This window comes from Corvus brachyrhynchos, unplaced genomic scaffold, assembly GCF_000691975.1.
Source record: "Corvus brachyrhynchos isolate BGI_N302 unplaced genomic scaffold, ASM69197v1 scaffold62, whole genome shotgun sequence".
Taxonomy (NCBI): domain Eukaryota; kingdom Metazoa; phylum Chordata; class Aves; order Passeriformes; family Corvidae; genus Corvus; species Corvus brachyrhynchos.
This window is the reverse complement of record NW_008236629.1, coordinates 2866200-2882380: the sequence shown is the minus strand read 5'-3', so window position 1 is coordinate 2882380 and position 16181 is coordinate 2866200. Positions and strand designations below refer to the sequence as shown.

Sequence of the window (16181 nt, the reverse complement as noted above, 5' to 3'; positions counted from 1 at the left end):
TCAGTTTTGTAGCTGGTTTGCTCTTCAAATGTCATCATACTTTTCTAATGCTTCTGGGCAGCTTTTACTGGTTTATCCTTAAGATAGTTTTTGCAAGTCATGTATGGGCCAGGCTATGTGTAGAGAGCCCCCAGTAAACTGATCATAATGATGTCAAACAACAGTTGCTAAACTAGCAACAAACAAAAGGAGAAACTGGGTAGTCGACAATATTGTAAATAATCAGTGATTCTGATTTTATCCCTGGGTATGGCGATCAAGCATTTCCTATTTCAGAATACACAGCGATGCAACCTAATCTCTTCTAATTTACAGCAAATTCTAAAGTGTTGCTCAATACAGAGAGATTCCCATCTGGGAATGGGCAGGGAATGACAGAATAACCTTGAGCCACAGCAAATTCTATACCTAAAGTGCCTGGAGGACTAAGGATGGAAGATTTCATTAGACTTAAATGCTCTAATGAAATGGTTTAATGTAGTTACTCTGAATCTCATCCACCAGATTCTGTGACAAGGAATGTTTTTCAGTTCCGGAATGGAAAAGAGTATTTCAGTTCACATGCACAACATATGATTAAAAACTGATGCATTAAAGATAAAGCTCAAATCTAAATAATGATTACTGCCAAAAACTTCAGACCAACCAGCTTCAGACTTCTTTCTTAATACTTTACCCTGTCCCAAGTCAGAAATTTAAGATGTCTGCAGAGAATTTAAATAGGTTTTAAAAACTGAGTTTAACTTCAAATTAGTGTTAGGTTTACTGAGAAATGGGCATTTTGTAAAAGATATTAAAAATCTGTGGCTCTCTCCAACTGAGTTTTCATTTTTATTAAACTCATTCTGAATAGACAGCATTGACCTTTTAGCTCCGATAATATCAGTGTCCACGTTCATTGGGAGGCCTGTGCCAAACATTACGGTCCTGATAATGAAATGTTCTGCACAGGAACAAAAAGGCAAGTGTTATAAATAGGAAATTAGCACCACCTTTTCCCTTCCCTGTTGCTTTAATATTTCTGTTAACACTAAACCAATATGTAGAACACCTTCCGGAGATGAAAAGGGGAACAAACTTCTAAGGGATTTACTAAGGGTTTCATATAAAATTTAGCAGCTTTATAAGGACAATAAGTATTTCTAATTAGTAATTGCTTTTCCTTTCTTACTCTTTATTGAAATAACTCTATTTGAGCATGGGGATTAATCTTGTAAAACTTAATTTTAAAAAAAGTTTTTTATTTTTCTTGAATCATAGAGCAACCAAACCACACACCTGCTTACTTCCTTTTTCATCAAGCCACACAGTTTTTGCAACCAAAAGGTTTTAGCCTTTGTCCCAGAGCATTCTTCTGGGGTGGCCCTGCAGGTTCCCTGCCAGGAAGAGGGCAGGCGGGTGCTGGCTGAACAGTGACATTCACTGGCGGCTGTCAGTGAGTGTGGGACTGGGGAATGAGCCACAGCTTCGGAAACCTACTGAGGTTTGGGCTCATTGTGTTGTGAAAAATGAACAATACGTAGTCAAATGTACAAAAATCTGAATTGCAACAGTTCAGAGCATTTATTGATGTATAACAACTTTCCAACCAAATGGGAATGTCAGTTGAATTACATAAAGTACTTCATCATGCTTGTTTTCCAATTTAAGTGAAATTCCAGTTCAGATTTCTGATGGACTGATGAAGAGATCAGGTTTCCTCCAAGTGCCTGGTTGTAGGTTATTTATCTTAACAACTAAAGGAGACAGGAAAAACTAAGGATTTCTAGTCACTTAATTCTGCCAGGCTTTCTTTTTTAACGTGGGTGCTCAATCCATAGTATTTTGTTGCCAGGGTTTTTTTATCCTCATTTCTTGTGCTTTGAATAGCCCCTGCATCCACAGCAGGTCATTTTTAAGTGCAAGTACAAAGCAGACCTAGTTTATACCTGCAAATAATGTAGGTTTGTATGAATCTATTGGTCCTGTTACAACTCGGCTGGTCTTCTGTTTTTGAATTGTTACATCCTTCTTCATCCATCTGGATTCCTAAGGGTTATAACAATGCTGTAGATTCCTTGGTGGCTTCAGGACCTAATTCTGTGAGTTTAAGTCCATGAGAAATGCCACATAGTATGTGTTATATTCAAGGTGATCTTGATGTCCTGTTCATATTGAGAAAAAAATTACTGGTAGCCAGTGAAAGCTGCTGGCAGTTTTTCTTCAGAAGGGTGCAGGCTGAGAAGCTGTCCTGTATCAGAAATGTTAATCTTCAGATTGATTTTAAAGGCATGCTATGTATATTACTGTTTAAGGTGACATGCTGCTGGTTATTAGAACAAGTCAAGTGGTGTTTGGCAAGTTCCCTCAGATTTCAGTTATGATATTAATGGGCATGGGGATGATGAGGCTCAAAGCCTGATGAATGCTCCAGAGAGGAAAATAGCTTTGTTGCCAAAAGGCCAAAAGCTGTGCCTGCTGACCCTGTTGCTAATGCACTTATCCAACAAGCTTTCCCCCAAAGTCAGGCAAAACTAAACATCTGAAAATGAGGGATTGCAGTTGCAGGAGAGCTTAGCTCACACAGCCACACTGAAGCAGGCAGGCTCTCTGGAGTATCCCAGCAGTCCCTGAAAATCCCTTCCACGCTGCTGGCGGAGACTCACTGTGCACAGCGGTGCTTCTCCAAAGGGTGTGGGGATGGACACACCAGGAAGGTGAGGTGCTGCACTCTGGCAGCACGCTCAGGTGAGGTCATTTCCAGCCACACTCCTAAAAAAAATAAAGTATTCACAGAAGTGAGGGCGGTAAGGTATTGAGTGCCCATCTGATGTCTAAGCATGCTCCATGTGCCCAGAGGTTGCAGACAGTCCCTCTGTAACCAAAATTCAGAGATGTCACAAGTGGCTGAACAAACAAATATCACCAGTTAATGATTAAGCTCTCAATTTACTAAAGCATTTGTTACCAGTTTGCCAAAGAGATCAAACAACCGTGAATCATAACCTTGGCTACTAATTAAATCCTTTATTCCCTTCTCTCATCGCAGAAGCATTTAATCTTGAGGAATCAGGACAGCCTGTTGTGCAGAATTACATTTTGCAGCATAAGCAGAAACAAGCTCACTGTAAGCATTCCTACTGGAGCCGAAAATGGGAAGGATTAAAATGAGAATATTAACTTTCCCTCCTGGCATGGTAGTTCATGTTAGCACTGAAAAATGATTGATGGTGAATAGGTGCATTGGAAAATCATTTTGCTGGTGTAGCTTTGTTATTTCACTGAATGGCAAATATCATTTTTATTATCTGCCTGCCTTGCTTATAGATGGGGCTTGTCCTCTAGATAGAGAATGAAGGATTTGGTGTGCTCTACTGGTGACTGGCTGTCCCAAAGAAAAATGGTTTACTCAGAAATAATGGACTGTGAAGAACACCCCAGAGGAAATGAGGCATAAACCAAAATACTACAAGCAGTTTTATGGCAATTCAAATATATTTCTATTTGTCAAAAGATGTTTTTGTGTGCTTTTATGTATAGGATGTATAGCTGCATGATATCATACCTTTGATATTTACTAGAAAATTAAACCGTGTTTACCTTTTTGGCTCCCATCTCTGTGAAGCAGAACTTAAAAGCCCAAACACTCTATTTCCTTTGGGTTTTGGGGAAGTCGTCCAAGTCCCTAGCAGCAGAATGATGCAGCACAGGCTCACAGAACAGGGGTTTCCTGAAGTAGCATTAGGCTAACTCTGTCCACTGGGAATTGATCCAAGCACACGGCCATTCCAGTCAGGAGTAGCAAATTTCCACTTTTGTAACTCGAACCGTGATGTTGCAGTCAGATCTGTGGGAACAGGGACCTGGAGACAGTGCCTCCAAGACACCTTGGGAAGGTGTTAAGAGGGAAAGGACTTCCTATGCAGATCCAACTGCAGGTTTGGTGTATAATTTTTGAGGTGCAGACAATTTATATAAATAACTTAGAGGCATAGCAATCTGTAGACCTGTGGTGAAAAGCTGTATATTATTAGCTTGAAAAGCAGTGCATTTTATGCTGTTTCTGGAGAAAGTAATCTTTTCTATCATTGCTAAATCTGAACAATTTCTATAACAGAAAGAACTCACCCAAGAGGCAATAGCTAGAAGTAGGAAATGATGGCTCTTTTTGGTTCTGTTTCTGGCTTTGCAGAAAGCGGTTTTTCTGCTTAAAAAAGGGTGAGTTTTCAGAAGGGGAACACCCCAGCTACACCTATTCAGACAGCAGGCATCCACCATTTGCACATGCAGAACATTTTTTTTGCTGGGGGAGATCTATCCTGAGGGAACACCTGAATACTCATTAAAATTCCAGGTTACGTTTAGCTGAAGAGGCTTGGGTGATACCAGGCTATATCCTACTAAAGACACAGACTTGTATAAACTTTTACAGAACTTAAATATGACTTCTCTGTTCCTTAGTGAGTATGAATGCTGTCATCTTCAGCAGAAACAGAAAGCACTGCAAAGTGACATCTCAATATGCAGGTCTATCAGTATTACTAATAATAAGCTTATAAAGATAAAACATCTGGAACATCTAACTCTGCTTTTACAGCTGCTCCCCAAAGCCATCAGTAGAAGTCTGTTTGGGATGAGAGTTAGAAACACTTGATGTTCATGCAGTTAAAAAGGAAATAAAGGTGGTGCTGTAATGTCATTCAAGTGCATCTTGGTAAGAGTAATAGAACGAGCAATCTGAATAATTGGCTTCATGTTTGAGATGGTATTTTAATGTTAAGAAGGAAGATGCATTATTTTTTGCAAGCTTTGAAAAATTTGAAGTGCCTGTTGGTCTTAAGGCACTCTTTGAAAAATAATGTCAGGTTCTATGAAAATCTGTCATTTGAAAGTACAATGAGCAAATTATTTTCTTTTTATTCTCTTTTCAGACCATATGCATATGCACAAAGAGGGGGATATATTTTTTAAAGACCTGTCAGATTATTTTGTCATTGTATTAAGTTATAGTTCAGTTTGGGGATAAATACGTATGTAGATGTTATATCCAGCAACCACAAGACCATTCGGATTGTTTAGCAGGCAACAAACCAAAAAGCTTTCAAGCGTTTTTTTTTTAAATAATTCCTTGGAAAAAAACAGGATTCATTAAGTGAAGAAACATGTGATACAGAAATTATGGGGTGAACACCACAAAAAAACCAAACAAACCAAAAAACCCTAAAAGATGGATTTCTGGAGTGACTGTATAAAAGCCGTTCATGGCTGGATATGCATGAACTTGGGAGTTTGGGGGTTCTTTTGTGGAAATGAAACTGGGAGGTATGCATGGTGGTTTGCTTAGACACAGAAGGAAGTTATGTGGACACTTCTTTTAGCTCTGAAATGTGTGCAAACCTAGCGTGGGTCAGATAAAACCCTGGATTTTCAGAGCCTTCTTGAAAGGTGAGGAAGGTCAGCAGAATGGTGTGTTGTGCTCCCAGGCTGGATGGCAACTACTTACACAGCACACTGATGTGTTGGTGAAGGATTTTCTGCAGACTGTTATATTTACTGTCTGGATGGAGATGCTCTTTCCCCCCCTCACTCTCCTCCTTTTTCCCACAGGCTGAGGGAGCACCACCGTGCTGCAATCAAGGTGATTCGGAGGATGCAGTATTTTGTGGCAAAAAAAAAGTTCCAGGTGAGTTGTGAATAGAAAGCTCCTTTTCTAAATAAACCCTTTTATTCTCCTGATCCATTGTTTCTTTTAGAAATTTAAGAGAGACTAACACAATTCATTTCAGTAATGGTGAGCTACACCCACTATTCTCTCCCTCCTTCAATAGGGTGGTTGTTTCATGGCAGGTTAGTCAACTGTGGATGCACTGGAAATAGGCTAAACTCCTGAAATGCAGTCTGAATTAAAATGTTATTTTCTGCTAATGGACTTGACCCTTAGCCCTCTGTTATCGCTGTCTCTTTCTGGCAGTGCAAACATTCTCGTATGTCTCCATTAATTCTGAGCTGTGTGCTGCTTTCATGCCGAGTCAGTAGGATTAGAGATTAAAATACTACCTCAGCCTTGTTTCTGTCCCTTACTCAATGATAATGAAGTCCTGATAAGAAACTGAGGTGGAAATTTGTTCGTGTATTGGAAGGTTTCTCATTTCTTCTCCTTTTTCCCCTCTGCATGGTAGGAGACCTCCTTCCCAGTTAGTGAGATATCAATTATCTTTCCTCCTCTGGCCCTCAATGACACATTTCCTGTGTGCCGCTCCACTTGCTGTGGTCTTGTGATGCCATAAGCATTTAACAGTAGCTAATTAACCTTGTTTCCTGGTCTGAATAAAAAATTCTGACTGCACACTTTCTAAAAATCAATTTCATTAATCCAGTAAAAACACGTGTCAACAGCCTTCAGCTTGATTTAAACCAGATGAATACATATATATATAGGTAATAAATATATTACTTTACTTAAAATTAATTTATAAGGGTTAATCTTCAGAGAACAGGCTTCACAACTGAAAATGCAAAGGATGAGAGAGTCTTAACTGCCTACATCCATTTTCACACATGACCTCACTACTACTGCTTACAATAGGCCAGAAAGCTATCCCACCTCTAATCTAGACCCTCCAAAAAAGGGAGAATGTAATTTCTCCTTCAAATGTGAAGGCCACAAAACTTAAGATCAAAAAGATGTTGATGATGATGATTTTCAATTGACAGTCCAATATATCTGTAAGGCAAAGTCTTCTGCTACTTCAAACCCACGATTTTGATTTCCTTGTAAAATTTAGAAGCACTGCCTGAATTCTTTAACGCATTTCTACTTTGCATATTTTCATTTTTACTTAAATTCTTGAGTTAATTTATGACTAAGGTTGCCTGAGCTTTTCAGAAAATTGCGTTAGTTATGTATAATGTATTCAGACTGTCACCATTGAGGCTGAAATCTCCCATGTCTAGAGTTTTCTTGAAAAGAGTGCTTTCAAAAACTCTTCTAGCACATTTCACCTTTTATTATCATTATTAAACTAAAATTAAGAAAGGCACAATGTCTCAACTACTTGAAATTAATATTTATAGTCATTTTGTTGAGAAGTTTCTTAGCACTTGCTGGTCAGCACTTGAAACTTGGCAAGAGATGTGGCCCATTCCAGTCATGTGTCTGCTGCTGTTGTGTGAATAATTGCCTAAATGTGGCCTGTTCCATTAAAATCTAATTTATTTTCATTCTAAAACTTGATTGTGATCCTTTGCTCTGTGGTAATTACTGAATCATTGCTCTCATAAATTTAGATCATAAAATATTTGCCATGGTATTAACTAAACTGCTCAGTAACAAGAAATCCACACGTTCTATATCTACCTCCCAAGTGGTATTTGTCAGAAACAGATTTTGAAAATGCCTGAACACTGCGTGCAACATTATCCACCTGGCAAATAAACCAAAGTCCCCTGCGGCAGATGATTTGATAGAAGCTGAAAAAGCATTTGACTGAATAGAATGGGACTATTGAGTTCATACTTAAAACTTGTTTGTGCTCAGTATCTCGGTTGCTAATCTGGCTTCTCAGTTGTACTCTCACTTTCGCATCTGCAAAAGGCCCAGTCCTGGCCATCTGCAAAACTCCGCAACAAGGTTGTCTCTCATCTGTCTTTAGCAGTCTTCCTTCTTCCTGAATAACCAGTATTAGCTGCTGCTAAAGAACTGAAGATGTCATTTGGCTGAAGTGGGGTGGATCTCAAGTCACCCCTGTGTACAAGTGATACGCTGCTGTTCCTTCAGAAGCAGAATCTCCAATAGGAATGTAGGGCAATATCTCATACTTCTCCACAGTTTTTGTATGCAGGTTTATGATCCAGCTTAAAAATTTGGAGAGCACCAAAGGTATAGTTTTCTAAAGCACCCAAGTAACTTAGTGCACAAAGTCACCTTGAAATTCAAGCCACAAGGTGCTTTTGAAAATCTCTTCTGTAATTAAGAGATAACCACTGTCATTATTCTTTCATCAAAGTGTGTTGTAAATCTGTTCCATGCACATAAAATAATCTTAAGAAATTAAATTGCTTTGACGTGTGCCAAGTAATGACTGTACTGTTCCTAATAAGCAGACTAATGTAATATCTGAAAATAAGGTAAAGCAGAAGCTGCATTTTAAAAATGTATCTTTCAGCATTTAAGAGGTCTGCACAGCTGTCTTCTGGTAGATATTTGATTTCTAAGCTTTATGTTTATGTGAAATGTATGTTCCAAAAATAAAAGAAGATTCAGATATTTTCTTTCCGTAACTATTGAAAAAAAACCAGAACAAACCCACAACCAAATTTTATCTGAAGTGCTTTGGGCTATTCATGCTTAAAATTAGCTGGAACACTGAGGAAGGACAGCACTTTACAGGAGTACTTTTTAGAGATGCCTGTGAAGCTTTTGAGTAGGGCAGCATAGGAAGAAGGAGAGGAAGAGGAAAATTTTGCAAAATAGGTCCCAGCATGAACCCAGCATGGTTCTTAAACTATACCAGCTGTTTGCAGGACACACCTGTAGGCCTAAATTTGACTAGATATATTTTTTAAAGAACTCAGCTAATAACAGGGGGTGATGGCATCAGAAGGACAAAAGCCAGTTAGAAAGCAAAGCCTTCCTGTTTAAAAATAAATAAATAAATAAAACAAATAAAGAAAAGCTAAACAGGGATACAAAGATTTTCAAAGGACATGAAAAGCAAGTCTTTGTGAAGTATCATTTCCTCTTTAAAAAGAAGGAGAGAAATTTAGGCTGTGTTTCAAAGTCCAGGTTTAAATATAGCCCTTATGATGATGCCCATGTATAACCATGAACCCAGCACAATATTATAAAGAATTAATACCTTTTTTATGGATGCGTTTATGTTCTCGTAAAGTCTGTAGGACTGTTTCAAATTCTATACAAAAGATCACATTCAGCACAAGTCCTGTGCATCAGTGAAGGTGAATGATTTGTGGTTAAGGAAGGATTTTGTTGATTATAGGGAAAGCAGACTTAAAAATGAATGTTTTTCTAGACTTCGTTCACCCTACCTACCAAAAAAGAATTTCATGTATTAGTTATAAAGCAGATGTTTTTGACAAAATCTAATACTACAACTGAATTTCAGAAAGAAAATCACTATACTCGGTTATCTTACTGATTAATGAGTAAATAACCTTTGTTTTCTGAACATGAAAGTTTCTAGAAGTCTTAAAACTTACATACATGGATACAACTGTGATACACAAAGACCAGGAATTTGTTCTGATTTCCCATTTTCATTTTGAAAACTTTAAAGATTTTCTTTCCACGTAAATTCTTCCAATTGAGTAAGTTAATTTCCTTCTAAAATAGCTTTTTAACTTGTGGTTTGATTTTTACCATGGCAAATATTTTATATGTAACATAAATTAAAAATACAGGTTGCAGTTCTACTGCTGACGTAACTGTTGCCTGATTTGTTACAATTTCCCTGGAAAATCTTGCATTTCTAGTCTTGTAGTTCATCATATTACGTGATTCATATGAATTGTGTGTGTAATCTTTTCTAATCTCTGTACTGCGCTCTACTAAATTATGTATTTCAGTGCCCTGTGCTTCACGGGGTGTTCTATCCATTTTATTTGACTGTTACTTGGTTCCATTTCCCGGAAATTCCCCTTTCCTGGATTCCCCTCTCCCTTTCCCAGGTCTGCCACCCTGCCCATGCAGTTACTAGGGAACAGCAACAGCCACAGCCAGCGGTGTACATTTAATATTTGGCATTGGCTTTTGTACCTTTTACAAACTTTCATTTATGATGGGGGAAATTTTAACTTATTTAAGAGTTTTGCCATGAGCTTTGGTTAATTAGCAGAGGACTACAAGTAAGGAAGAGAAGCAGTTAAGGAAAGCTGTGGGACTGGCTTCTGCTTTTGTCTTTTCCATACTCATTTGTTGTCTGCTGCAGGGTTTTTTTCTTTTTAAAAAATTATGATATGGTCAACATCAAGAGTATTTTCTCATGGAAGATCAGCTTTCAATATCAAGTAGTTACAGAAAAATCAGTACTGGCTATTAAATACCCAGTCATACTTAGAAATGTGTCTTTATTCATAAATTCTATTTACTCTAGGTTTTCGGTTCTTGTTTTAAAGAGAAAGAAACAGCCCTGTAAATGAAAAACAGGCAGGGAAATACCTACACTACTGTCAGGCTCCTGTGGCAGAGCATGAGGGTGGCAAGGGAAAGCTCTGCATCTTTATTCTCACTGAACATCTTCCCTTATTTATAGAACAGAAAGAAACCAAGAATTCTTTTTTTTCTTAATGTCACCATGTTTACAGTACTAGTCCATGGAAAGATTTATGGGCTTGTGCCATGGCTGATTCATATTTCTTTCCTTGTGGATGTCAGTTACGGTTTTTGTGTGTGTAAGCAGTTGGGATGCTTGGGAATTCTTCTGTGCTTCTTGGTTAGATTGAAGCAATTCCCAGTCCTGCTCAGCCTTCCACTAGAGAGTATCTCACATTCACCCAAGGCTTGCAGTTCACTTGGGGAATCTGGGAGACTGAAATGTAATTTGTTTGATGAAGCGATGTTATTCCTGAAATGTGGGTGCTACTTCCCAGGCAGGTGCAGAGGACTGCATAAAGATACCACTGTTTTTTTGTATTGTATCTCACTTTCCTTTGGCTTAGAAAAAAAGGTATTTATGGCATGGAATAAAGGAAATCCTGAAGTTTGGGAAATAAGATAAAGCAGTGCAGAGACATCTGCTTTTGAAGTACAGGTGACAAAATACTTCTGAGACTTCAAAAGGGATCCAAGTTCTGATGTCGTCGAAGCTACCACTGAAAACTCTTTTCCTTGTTCTCAAAAGGTGCAAGAAAGGAGAAGTTGTAACTCAGCGTTACCAAGGGTTTTACAAAACCTTGAAAATTATCTGTGGAGTTTCTATAAACAGCATAATGAATGAGTCAGAAATCATAGAATAGTTTGGGTTGGGACGGACTGTTAAAGGCCATCTAGTGCAAAGCCCCTGCCATGAGCAAGGACATCTTCACCCAATCAGGTTGCTCAGGGCCCCTCCCAACCTCACCTTGAATGTTTCCAGGGACGGAGCATCCACACTTTCTCTGGGCAACCTGTTTAAGTGTCTCACCACCTTCACTAAAGAATTTCTTCCTAATATTTAATCTAAACCTGCCCTCTTTCAGCTTGAAGCCATTTCCCCTTTCTCCTATCACTACAGGCCCTTGTAAAAAATGTGTCCCCATCTTTTTTAAAAGCCCCCTTCAAATACTGAAAGGCCTCAGTGAGGTCTCCCTGGAGCCTTCTCTTCTCCAGGTTGACCAACAGAACTCTCTCAGCCTGTCTATAGCAGAGGTGCTCCAGCCCTCTGATCATCTTTGTGGCCTCCTCTGGTCTCATTCTAACAGGTCCATGTCTTTTCTGTGCTGGGAACCCCAGTTCTGTCATGGATTGGACTCTATATTAAAGGTATCTTAAATTTGTTGCTGCCCTTCAACACGTTCATTCACTTGCTTTGCAGTTAGTCTTGGTGTTTATAGGTTGATACTATTGCCTTTAATACTACACAAAACTTGTTTTATTACTAATAGGTCAAATTAAGTCTTTTCCATATATGAGGTGCAAATTACAGACACAGGGCATTTCTTGCACCAGTGTTTCCCAGCAGTTTTGAAAGCTCAGCCAGTCTTTCAGGAAGAGGAAATCAGTCATGCACCTTCATTTAGGACTGTGTTTTAACTTCCCATGGTAAGACCTGAACTGTGAACCCCAACTGCTGACTGAGAACAGGGGTTTGTGCATGTGCACGACCTCTTTATTTTTCAGTGGCCAAGGAATATGAACCTTACTTCTAGAAAAAACTAGAGTGTGCACAGACTGCTGAGCAAAGTGCCAGATAAACATTTTTGGCTCCAAGCTCTTTTGAGCTCAAGTTCAGTGGATTATCTCTTGAAAGGCATACAGACCTGCAGTAAGAAAAAAGTGGATGAAATGAGAACTGTCAGAATTATTCCACCAAAAATGTGTGATCATGGCAACAATCAAAATAACTCATATGTTTACACAGTGTTAAAAGAACTTACTGTTTACTCTTCAAAAACATCTCCATCGCCACTGACCATTCCTCCATCCTTTTGACTAAAAGGCATGTTTTTTGTCTCTTACTTTACAGCAAGCCAGAAAGCCCTATGATGTCCGAGATGTTATTGAGCAATATTCCCAGGGCCACCTCAACCTGATGGTGCGAATCAAGGAGCTACAGAGGAGGTACATCAGTGAAGCCCAGCCTTGGTGTACCTCAGGATGTTTGTAAATTGGGCAGTGATTTGGGGTCTACGGATAAAAAACTGACAGGGGTAAAGGTGCCATATTGGCAGGACTGTGCAAAGTTAGGGAATATGAAATGGCATTTGTATAAAGTTTCTTTTTCACACAGGGAGGAAAAGGCAAAAAAGCTTAAAAATCTGATGATTGGAACTTACATGTATTACCTCAGTCCCTGCTAGCTGTGACTATAGACTGCAATCCCTATATGTTAGGGGCTGTGTCATACCTGGAGAGTGCAATACTCTCACCTGCTCTGGTAGAATTGCACGTAAGAGCAAACTAAGAGATGACAGATGCAACAAGAAAGCTGCAGAAGAACATGGAAAAGACAAATCAATGCTGATCATGTGGAAAAGTGATGGGCATGGTAAAACTTTGCAGTGGTTAAAGAAGCTATAGAGCAATCTAAGTCAAATCCCATTTTGTTACTATACTTTTAATTTCAAGCTACTCTTGAGCTACTCTCAATAAAGCAACTGCTTCACTTACAGGACAAACCAGAATTGTCTGAACTTCACTTTGTTTGTTTGTGAAGAGGCCTCCCTGCTTCAGCTAGGGAGAGTGAAGAGGCTGGTTCAGACTGATAAAAAACAAAAATGTTTTCTTTTTGTTTTATAGGTTGGACCAGTCCATAGGAAAGCCATCTCTTTTTATCTCTGTCTCAGGTAAGTTAATGCAAAGGATGTGTCTAAAACGAATCTGATGAACGTATAATTAATGGAAAGTACTTGTTAAAATACTTCATTTTATTGCCAAATTTTTAAACAGTGCCAACTGGTTGTGCTCTGAAGATTAAGCATTGCCAATAATATCTAGTCATCAACACTTTTAAATGAGGGTTGTTGTTATTTAGATTCTTAAAGCGCCAACTTTCACTGAAGTTTTCAAAATGTTGGCCCTAGTCTTTCTGAGACTCACCATATTTTCAATAAATTGGTGTGGTAAGATTACAGAGTTCCTGTGAAATTGGTAATATTCACATAGATCTTTGATAGCTTTGAAAAGAGGCTGGAAAAGGAGCACAAAGCACTAAGTTTGTGACAAGTGTGGCTAATGAAAACTCTCTGTTTATGTCATCTGAAAATTCATCTTTCTATATGTTTTATAGTGGGGAAGAAAAGATAAAATGTTACCAAATGCGTTATTCAAGTTGTCTGTAGAGTCCTTTGCATACTGGCGGATTGTTTTTAAGTGGCAATTAAAACATTAACTTAATTGGGAACATTTTTGCTTTCCATGGTTAAAGCATAAAACTAAGATTAAAAATGCCCTAAACTCAGGGCTATTAAAAGCCCTGGTGTGGGCCAGTACTATTAAAAGAAACAAAAAACTACTTTTAAGGAATGGATCTATCAGCCTGGTAAGGGTGTTCAGTTACATGGTGTTGGTGGGCTAGTTAAACACACCCTGTTGTGGTTTGCTGCTATTTTGTTATACCACCATATATTAATTTGAAAATGTTTCTTGTTCCACAGAGAAAAGCAAAGATCGAGGAAATAACACGATTGGTGCCAGGCTGAACAGAGTGGAGGACAAGGTAAGCCTCAGTTGAACAGGCAGTGAATGAGGACATGGTTTGTGACCAAGCAGTGCTTGTTTCATAGGATGTGAAGGAAAATTCAACTTAAAAGAGAGTTGAATGCCTGGCTTTTCCAGGTGATGGAGCGTAAGTTTTGTCGCAGATTGCGTTTTTGGTTCTCATCATTTTAACAGAATAAGAAAAGAACCGGAATTTAATTGATTTCAGTCTCTTTTGAGACTTGCTTGGGGTTTTTTATTTTTAATTGTATATATTACATATATCTCAATGCTTTACTTCCTTCCTCCCCAACAGATAAAAGGCTCTGTTCCTTTAATACCTCAGCATATTATGGTGCCTAAGATTTGCCTTTGATCGTTGCTCTGTTGTTTACATAAGTCCACCTACAATTCCTCAGAGAGGGAAATAGCAAACCTTGTTCCATCCTGGTTTTCATTCCTTATGATAAATGGAGTTTCTCCTTCCAAGTGATGTGAATCCAAAAAAATCAGACTTGTTCTATAATCCCAAATTAACAGTTAAGTGCTTTGTAACCCTTTATTTCAATGCTAGCTATGCTTGAAAAAATAGATGACAGGTAGAGGTTGTGTCATTGTTAAAAAATACAGGTTTGCCTATGCTGGTATTTAAGAAAGAAAGGAGGAGTTAAGAAGAACAGTTTGAATCTTTTACTGATCTCTTAGAGTGATTTGGTGAGGGAGTGAAAGCATTTCTTTTCTTGAAGATTATTTCAATCATATATCTGACCTGTTCTTTCGTTATTAAGGATTGAAGCTTTTTCCTGAGGAAAAGAGCTTTCAGAGTGTTTCTTCCACTGCTGGAAAATGTGGTAACCTTATGAAGGTTTTGTTCTGAAGAAACATCCAGCAAATACTTTGCAAACTAAAAGAGGTGTGATCAATACATCCCAAGGGTTACAAACTAGCACCCTGATCTGTATTGATATGCCCGTTTCTTACATATTCCTCCTTAAATACTTCCATAAACTTGAATGATAGTACTCAGGACTGCAGTCTCCTGGAAATAACTGTGTTTTAAGGGAAACAGGTTTCTTTTGGTATATGGGGGGACACACAGGGAGAGTGAAGTAGAAGAGAGGAAGGTAGAGTGCATTTAGCACAAAAAAGAATCACTGTGCAGTGCTCCCTCACATCTGTGGTTAATATGTGTTCTTACACATGGAAGCCCTTTCCAGAAAGTTTGGATTACGTTTATTTATTTTCTCTCCATAACGTCAACTAAAAGTGTGGAACACTAGAAAATGTCTTGTGACTTGTGACAAAGAGCAATGACTTTTCAGTGTGGACAAATAATTCTCAAATGGCAGCTAAAGCAGCTTCTCAGTGCTATTTGTAAAATCTCCAGCGAGCCTGGGAAAGCCTTGGTGTTGTACAGGCTCAGAGATAAGCTGTTTGGGGGTTATTAATTACTCTTTTTTACATCCTTACAAATAAGTACACCGTGAATTTATAGTGACTGGGTTTTTATGTCTTGTAATGGGACTGTAAAACACTCCCTGTATAATTTTAGTATAGCTGGGTTAAATTTTAGCCTTGTTTTAAGTAACAGACCCTTCTTTCTTTGCAGTTGCATGAGGTCATCTGTGGTTTCAGAGCTGTATGTTATCTGCCCTATACAGCTAGTCCTATCTGCAGGAATTTTATCTGAAAGTAGCTGAAAGGCTAAAAATAGAGGATTTCAGTTGGACTCAGCAAACAGTGGTTAACATAAAAACACACTGGCAACACTAGAATCACATTTTTGCTGCAGCTGTAGATGGTGGCCAAAGCTAATTTTTTGGTGTTTTTACTCTCAGAGATTGGCCCTCTCTTTCCCATAAAGTACATGTTGCTTGGTATGCTTTCAACGTACAGTTAAATCCTTCCTGAGCAAAGCACTGTATTAAGGATATTAGATGGTTTTTAAGGTGACAAAATATTTTAAACAGTTTCATCTCATTTGGTTTGTGAATTAGTTTTCAGTCTTAGACTTCAGGAGGAGAGATTTTCAGTGCTGCAGGCTAGTGTCAGCATCTAAACACCTCTTGTGCAATTGAAAAATCTCCTGTAAGTCAGAGGAGGAATTATGGTTCTTCATGGCAAAAGCCTGAATTTTCAAGTATTGACATCAGCAAAATGTTGTGTTTCCTTCTGTAAACTTAGGAACATGCTCATTTAAGGGAGAGTCCTGTAGTCTGTTCATCTTGTGCACTGAGAGAAACTTTGACCTTGTGATTTACGCAGTTTGTGATCCTGAACCTAAAGGTTGTTTCCTAACATGCAGAAGCCAAAGGGATGAATCACACTTGCAAGAACCTTCCTGCAG

General features: G+C 38.5%; 1 protein-coding gene across 1 annotated transcript in view; it reads left to right on the top strand.

The window, feature by feature from the left end:
* KCNQ1 (potassium voltage-gated channel subfamily Q member 1) overlaps positions 1-16181 on the top strand; it is a 295756-nt gene that overhangs the window by 179216 nt on the left and 100359 nt on the right. Inside the window, exons 14-17 of the mRNA XM_017726569.1 lie at positions 5587-5662; positions 12162-12256; positions 12935-12981; positions 13792-13853. Coding sequence (XP_017582058.1) covers positions 5587-5662; positions 12162-12256; positions 12935-12981; positions 13792-13853 — 280 coding nt within the window. The remainder of the gene's footprint in view (positions 1-5586; positions 5663-12161; positions 12257-12934; positions 12982-13791; positions 13854-16181) is intronic.